General features: G+C 35.6%; 1 protein-coding gene across 1 annotated transcript in view; it reads right to left on the minus strand.

Annotated features, from left to right (window-relative positions):
- LOC107558357 (CLIP-associating protein 1-like) overlaps positions 1-5,712 on the minus strand; it is an 81,556-nt gene extending 75,844 nt beyond the window's left edge. The window contains exons 1-4 of the mRNA XM_016242017.1: positions 5,676-5,712; positions 4,268-4,344; positions 3,580-3,672; positions 617-762 (exon numbers count right to left, since the gene is read on the minus strand). Coding sequence (XP_016097503.1) covers positions 617-762; positions 3,580-3,672; positions 4,268-4,344; positions 5,676-5,712 — 353 coding nt within the window. The remainder of the gene's footprint in view (positions 1-616; positions 763-3,579; positions 3,673-4,267; positions 4,345-5,675) is intronic.
- Between the last annotated feature and the right edge of the window lie 3,411 nt (positions 5,713-9,123).

A 9,123-nucleotide genomic window follows, 5' to 3' on the forward strand; every position in this document is an offset into this window, starting at 1 on the left:
AAAATTCACGCAATACTGAGAAGAATCAATAAAAATATGTTTTTATATCATATTTAAAAATATTTAAAATACAAATTAAAACACACTATTTTCCCCAATATTTATGCTTATTAGAGCATCATGTCATTAATATGCTAAACTGAAATCAATTGTGTGTTTTACATGAGGAGCTACATTTGTGTTCCAAATAAGTCGTTTTTGTGGTTCCATTTCAGCTGTGATGTTGCCTATGAAGGCGGTTGCCTATGGTTTGGAACGGAGCCCATCTGTCTAATGAGAGTGTGTTTTCATGCACGCTAAGAGCCTTCACACTCTCTGCTTCATCATGAAGGGCAGCTGATCTTACAATGCTGGAATCTGTCCAAAGTTTGAAACCAGACCACTTAAACTAATTGATTCTTTTCATTAAACTAAGTCTGTCAGCACCACTCAGCAGTCACTCCATCTTCAACTACGGCTGAACGGGATGATGGTTTATACCAGCAACTGCGTCAACCCGGAGAGATCTGAATGGCTATCAGTCGATATGACTGCTTTATATTACAGAACATAATCAAAGGAGATGAAGCAGCTTTTATTTAGTATCTTTTAGTCTAAAAACAAACATTTTACTCACCCGAGTGTGATACAGGCCTCACGCACCACCTGTGAGCGCAGATCTTTGGCCGACAGTTTGAGCGGCCCCTCCAGCTGCCGTAACTGCTGCGAAAAACCATCGTAGTCGCTCGCGCCGACCAACAACAGAGAACGAACCTTCTTTAGCTGTAAACGAACCAATCAATGGGTCAAAGGTCACAACTAAATGACATGACCCTGAAATACTTGATCTATGTGCTAATGACCAGTCTTATTGTACTTTACAAAATAAGCATGATCAAATGGACTTGTATCACTCTGAAAGGGTAACTCAGAATTGAGATAAACTCAGAATTGAGATATAAACTCAGAATTGAGATAAACTCAGAATTGAGATATAAACTCAGAATTGAGATAAACTCAGAATTGAGATATAAACTCAGAATTGAGATAAACTCAGAATTGAGATATAAACTCAGAATTGTGAAATATACACCCAGAATTATGAGATAAAAACTCAGCATTATGAGATATAAACTCAGAATTGCGAGATATAAACTCAGAATTGCGAGATATAAACTCAGAATTGCGAGATATAAACTCAGACTTCCAGAGAGGAAACCGAGCTGCTCGTGCGCGAGCAAATAGGTGGCCTAATTCTGATACATGCAATGACTATCCATTATGACATGTAGGCATTTTTATATTTATGTAGCCTACACAATAATAATCTTTTACATTGCAATCCTTTAATTTTTAATATTTGGCATGTTTGTGTGCTGCTGTGCATCCCTGTGTGTGTAATAAGCAGAGTGTACACGCGCTGTGGCCCCGCCTATACTAACGCGCTCTTTAAATAACAAAAAAACTACTGCGGCATTGACTTTAGACCAGGTTTTTGTTGGTCAAAGGTGCAGTCTATTTCAGTTGCCTCAAAATAGCAACGCGCCAGCAATGCGCCTGAACACACCTCGTTTTCAAACCAGCATGCCCATGGACGCACAAATGCATTTGCTATTTAAACAATGTGGTGCAGGACATGAAAATGACAACTGCGTCGGGCTGAAACTAGCAAAAAACACTTGCGTCACACCTGGCGCCGCATTGTGCCGGATGTATGATAGGACACATAAACTCAGAATTGAGATATAAACTCAGAATTGAGATATAAACTCAAAATTATGAGACAAACTCAGAATTGAGATATAAACTCAGAATTATGAGACAAACTCAGAATTAATATATAAACTCAGAATTGTGAGATATAAATTCAGAATTGTGAGATATAAACTCAGAATTGTGAGATATAAACTCAGAATTGTGAGATATAAACTAACAATTGTGAGATATAAACTCAGAATTTAAAGAAACAAAAAAGTCAGAATTGTGAGATAAAAAGTCGCAATTACCACATTTATTTTGTTACAGTTTATACACCAACATAAGGATGATCGACCATCAACTAATCACAATTAAGTATTCCAGAGAGAGCGGTAACAAGCAGCCATTCTATTCTTTTATAAATGTGAAATCCCTCACTGCAGCCACTCGCTGTTCCCAATCGTGTTTGTCATCAGAGAGAATTTCTCGGATCTTGTTCATGGAGTCCTCAAGCTCTCGAGCCGAGTAAATCTGTGAGAATCAACAGCGTCATCAAACTCACTGAAAACTGGCATCTGTCCAGAGATTTCTAATGGAAAACCACTGAATGCAGAGTCCAGGCTGACACTCCACATTACAGACAGTCATGTCATTATTGGTGCGGTGTTGATGATTCCTTGAGTTACTGACACACAGATATATTTAGATGCAGTTTGGGGTCAGTAAGATGTTTTTGAATGAAGTCTCTTCTGCTCACCAAGGATGCATTTATTTGATCAGAAATACAGTAAAAATTGTGAAATATAATTACAATTTAAAATAGCTGTTTTCTATGTGAATATCTGTTAAAATATAATTTATTTCTGTGATGCGCAGCTGTATTTTCAGCATCATTACTCCAGTCTTCAGTGTCACATGATCTTCAGAAATCACCTGATTTGGATTTTTCAAGATTCACTCAATGTTGTGGAAAGTAGCATACATTTTGTTACATTGTGATCTATTTTTTTTGATTCCTTGATGAATAGAAGGTTCTAAAGAACAGCATTTATTTGAAACAAAAATATTTTGTAACATTATAAATGTTACAAAGTGCTTCGCTGTTGTTCATGCTACAAATGCTCACCTGTACAGCGGGCACATCTTTAAAGGCACGGATGAAGTCTTCTTCATCGACAGCACCGGCACCAGAGCTCTCCTTACCTGATGAGATGACAATCAACAAGTCCAACGGGTTTTAATATTTTTAAAATATTTGTATATATTTTATATTCAATATATTTTATTATATACAAATAAACCATATAAAAAATATATAATTTGATTTATACAGTATCTCACAGAAGTGAGTACACCCCTCACATTTTTGTAAATATTTTATTATATCTTTTCATGTGACAACACTGAAAAAAATGACACTTTGCTACAATGTAAAGTAGTGAGTGTACAGCTTGTATAACAGTGTAAATTTGCTGTCCGGTGACGACCACACAGAAACTCAGAATTATGAGACAAACTCAGAATTATGAGACAAACTCAGAATTGAGATATAAACTCAGAATTGAGATATAAACTCAGAATTATGAGACAAACTCAGAATTAATATATAAACTCAGAATTGTGAGATATAAATTCAGAATTGTGAGATATAAACTCAGAATTGTGAGATATAAACTCAGAATTGTGAGATATAAACTAACAATTGTGAGATATAAACTCAGAATTTAAAGAAACAAAAAAGTCAGAATTGTGAGATAAAAAGTCGCAATTACCACATTTATTTTGTTACAGTTTATACACCAACATAAGGATGATCGACCATCAACTAATCACAATTAAGTATTCCAGAGAGAGCGGTAACAAGCAGCCATTCTATTCTTTTATAAATGTGAAATCACTCACTGCAGCCACTCGCTGTTCCCAATCGTGTTTGTCATCAGAGAGAATTTCTCGGATCTTGTTCATGGAGTCCTCAAGCTCTCGAGCCGAGTAAATCTGTGAGAATCAACAGCGTCATCAAACTCACTGAAAACTGGCATCTGTCCAGAGATTTCTAATGGAAAACCACTGAATGCAGAGTCCAGGCTGACACTCCACATTACAGACAGTCATGTCATTATTGGTGCGGTGTTGATGATTCCTTGAGTTACTGACACACAGATATATTTAGATGCAGTTTGGGGTCAGTAAGATGTTTTTGAATGAAGTCTCTTCTGCTCACCAAGGATGCATTTATTTGATCAGAAATACAGTAAAAATTGTGAAATATAATTACAATTTAAAATAGCTGTTTTCTATGTGAATATCTGTTAAAATATAATTTATTTCTGTGATGCGCAGCTGTATTTTCAGCATCATTACTCCAGTCTTCAGTGTCACATGATCTTCAGAAATCACCTGATTTGGATTTTTCAAGATTCACTCAATGTTGTGGAAAGTAGCATACATTTTGTTACATTGTGATCTATTTTTTTTGATTCCTTGATGAATAGAAGGTTCTAAAGAACAGCATTTATTTGAAACAAAAATATTTTGTAACATTATAAATGTTACAAAGTGCTTCGCTGTTGTTCATGCTACAAATGCTCACCTGTACAGCGGGCACATCTTTAAAGGCACGGATGAAGTCTTCTTCATCGACAGCACCGGCACCAGAGCTCTCCTTACCTGATGAGATGACAATCAACAAGTCCAACGGGTTTTAATATTTTTAAAATATTTGTATATATTTTATATTTAATATATTTTATTATATACAAATAAACCATATAAAAAATATATAATTTGATTTATACAGTATCTCACAGAAGTGAGTACACCCCTCACATTTTTGTAAATATTTTATTATATCTTTTCATGTGACAACACTGAAAAAAATGACACTTTGCTACAATGTAAAGTAGTGAGTGTACAGCTTGTATAACAGTGTAAATTTGCTGTCCGGTGACGACCACACAGAGTAGCATTATAACAGAACTAAACGTATCTAGTATGATAAAACAGCGCTGCAGAAAATGACATTTTCTGTCCTCTAAGCCACAATTTGCATATTTTAATTAGTACATTATTTTACAGGTTTATAAAGCATTTTCCATTGAAAGTTTCCATAATCCAGTTTGTGAGGACATTTGGTGCCCATAAATGAATTAAAAATAATTTAATAATATAAATAAAATAATTTAGAAAATATACTAATTATTCAAATTTTCATATAAAATTTTTTAATTTAAATATATAAATAAAATTGTAAATAATGTATTGGTCCAATTTTGTGAAAAATGGAAAATAAGAAAAAAAAAGACAAAGTTAAAATATCTTATTTAAAAATTTTAAAAAGCATTAAAAAAAATTTAAATAGAGAAGGCAAGTTACGAGAACATTTGGTGCCCATAAATGAATTCAGTCAATTTATAAAATGAAATAATTTAAAAATATTATTACTTTTTAATATAAAATAAATATAAAAAATATAATTTAATATAAAAATTTAAATATATCATTAATACAAAAAAAAAATATTTTTTGGTCTTGCGATTTGCTGCGAAATGAAAAAAAACAGAATTAAAACATCTTATTTAAAAATAAAAATAGAGAAGGCAAGTCAAAAGGATGGAGACAGTCTAATTATAATAATGCAATTTTTGTCTACAAGCACACTTCTGTTCTTGTTTTACACTGAGAAAACTACATTTTCTGTCCTCTAACCTTCACAAAGCATTATTTGTTATTACATTATTTAAAAGTCTATTAAGCATTTTCAATTGAAAGGTTCCATAAAGCAGGTTGAGGACATAAATGAAGGCAAAACACACTCACACACACATGCGGCCTGCATGCAGCATTTAATCAGATTTCAGAAAGACAGAGGCAGAGAGACAGACAGATGTGAGCCGCTATCATTCGTGAAACACAGAGACTGCACGCCCGTCCCCTCCTGACCTACTGTCTGTCTGTCTCGTCCCTCCACTCATGCAGTGCTCAGACAGTGAGATGCTTACAGGCGCAGATCCTCCGGCACACCAGCTTCCTCAACATATCGTCAGGCTTTCCCACACTGCCTCATCCTGACACAGCCTCCAGTGGCAGCTCGACCCCTCCCTGCCTCCGTGTGTGTGTGTGTGTGTGTGTGTGTGTGTGTGTGTGGAAACTGGAGCATGCTGGGATGAGCTATTACTGATGAAGCCCCGCCCACATCACTGGGTGGAGGAGGGCAGAGGGAGGAGCCTCGCACACTGGGCTGTGTTCAGAATGGAATGCTAGCATACTGCTCACTACATGCATACTGCATACTGTAGATTTAGATTATGTGTGAAACAGTATGCAGTATGTCACATGACTTCACTTAATTGGATATTTAATTCAGTGAGTGGCAGTCAGTTATCTCAAAAATAATTTAATAAAATATATATTTTTTAATATTTGTAAAATTTTAATATTAAATTTTTTTTTAATGTAATTTAATATAAAAATATATATATATACCGGTATATAAATAATACTAATAAATATTTTCCTAAATAACAATTTTTGCTCCAATTTTGTGTAAAATGAAAAACTAAAAAATAAGACAGAATTAAAATATCTTATTTAAAAAATTAAAAAGCATAAAAACAAAATAAGAAGGTGAGTCAAAAGGATGGAGGCGGTCTAATTATATTCTAATTATATATTATATATGATCATTTTTGTGTAAAATGTCTTAAAACAATATTATTATTAATAATAATAATGCATATTAATGATAGATATATATATATAAATACATATTTTAATAAAAAATATAACATAAATAACAATAAAATTATTTTTAAAAATGTTAATTAAAAAGTTAATTAAAAAAGAACCAATTTTGTGTAAAATGTCTTAAAACAAAAAAGAAAAATAAACGATTAAAATATATTTTTAAAAACAAACTATATAAAAATTAAATATGAGAGAAGGCAGGTGGTCGACTTATAATAATAATTAATAAGAATAAATAATTACAATAATAATAATAATTATTATTTTTATTATTATTATTAATAATGCATATTAATGATAGAATATATATATAAATACATATTTTAATACAAAATATAACATATAAATAACAATAAAAACGAATAAAATAAAAAAGTAAATTTTGTGTAAAATGTCTTAAAATACAAAACGAAAATAATAAGATAATATTTAATTATAATAAAAAATTTATTTTAAAAATAAAATATGATAATCACTGAAACCTACACGTTCGGATTGGCTGACATGTCTCTAGAGGGCGGGGTTTGAGAGAGAATACCGGTCAAAAGGAAGGAGGCGGTCTAATTATACTAATAATTAATTAGTATAATTAAAAAAAAATGATAATTATTATTATTAGCAGTAATAGTCTATACATCTAAATATCTAAAATCATTTACACTCTGATTAAATAATGAGCAAAAGAGAGACATTAAATATTACTGGTGACATCAGTCCTGGATTATTCATCAGATCAATGCTCGTCCAAACACACACACACACACACACACACTCTCTCTCACACACACACACACACACACTCTCTCTCTCTCTCACACACACACACACACACACTCTCTCTCTCTCTCACACACACACACACACACACTCTCTCTCTCTCTCACACACACACACACACACACTCTCTCTCTCTCTCACACACACACACACACACACTCTCTCTCTCTCTCACACACACACACACACACACTCTCTCTCTCTCTCACACACACACACACACACACTCTCTCTCTCTCTCACACACACACACACACACACTCTCTCTCTCTCTCACACACACACACACACACACTCTCTCTCTCTCTCACACACACACACACACACACTCTCTCTCTCTCTCACACACACACACACACACACTCTCTCTCTCTCTCACACACACACACACACACACTCTCTCTCTCTCTCACACACACACACACACACACTCTCTCTCTCTCTCACACACACACACACACACACTCTCTCTCTCTCTCACACACACACACACACACACTCTCTCTCTCTCTCACACACACACACACACACACTCTCTCTCTCTCTCACACACACACACACACACACTCTCTCTCTCTCTCACACACACACACACACACACTCTCTCTCTCTCTCACACACACACACACACACACTCTCTCTCTCTCTCACACACACACACACACACACTCTCTCTCTCTCTCACACACACACACACACACACTCTCTCTCTCTCTCACACACACACACACACACACTCTCTCTCTCTCTCACACACACACACACACACACTCTCTCTCTCTCTCACACACACACACACACACACTCTCTCTCTCTCTCACACACACACACACACACACTCTCTCTCTCTCTCACACACACACACACACACACTCTCTCTCTCTCTCACACACACACACACACACACTCTCTCTCTCTCTCACACACACACACACACACACTCTCTCTCTCTCTCACACACACACACACACACACTCTCTCTCTCTCTCACACACACACACACACACACTCTCTCTCTCTCTCACACACACACACACACACACTCTCTCTCTCTCTCACACACACACACACACACACTCTCTCTCTCTCTCACACACACACACACACACACTCTCTCTCTCTCTCACACACACACACACACACACTCTCTCTCTCTCTCACACACACACACACACACACTCTCTCTCTCTCTCACACACACACACACACACACTCTCTCTCTCTCTCACACACACACACACACACACTCTCTCTCTCTCTCACACACACACACACACACACTCTCTCTCTCTCTCACACACACACACACACACACTCTCTCTCTCTCTCACACACACACACACACACACTCTCTCTCTCTCTCACACACACACACACACACACTCTCTCTCTCTCTCACACACACACACACACACACTCTCTCTCTCTCTCACACACACACACACACACACTCTCTCTCTCTCTCACACACACACACACACACACTCTCTCTCTCTCTCACACACACACACACACACACACACACACACACAGAGTCATCTAAACAGCTGACTGCATCCGCTCGTGACTCTGACTGAAATCACACACTCATCATCGCTGACAAACACACCGTCACACACCGACACAACTAAACGGTTAACTAGCAGTTAATACAGCTTAAAAAACACAATGACACGCTGAACACTTTGAAGGAGTCAGAACAGTCCTGAATTATACTGGCAGCCGTTTACAACTAAATCTACATATCAATCATATTTAAGGTTTTTGTTTTTTGGGGGGGGTTCAAAATCTATAACACATATGAACCACTTTGTCTGAGATGAAACTATTTATAATCCTTACTGGTCAAAAACACATTAAAATAGTGTATAACAAATCATCAGAGCTCAAGTCAAAAGCCAAAAAATATTATTTTAGAATATTTAA

Source organism: Sinocyclocheilus grahami, unplaced genomic scaffold (genome assembly GCF_001515645.1).
Source record: "Sinocyclocheilus grahami isolate Dianchi unplaced genomic scaffold, SAMN03320097.WGS_v1.1 scaffold643.1, whole genome shotgun sequence".
In the NCBI taxonomy this organism is placed as follows: Eukaryota; Metazoa; Chordata; class Actinopteri; order Cypriniformes; family Cyprinidae; genus Sinocyclocheilus; species Sinocyclocheilus grahami.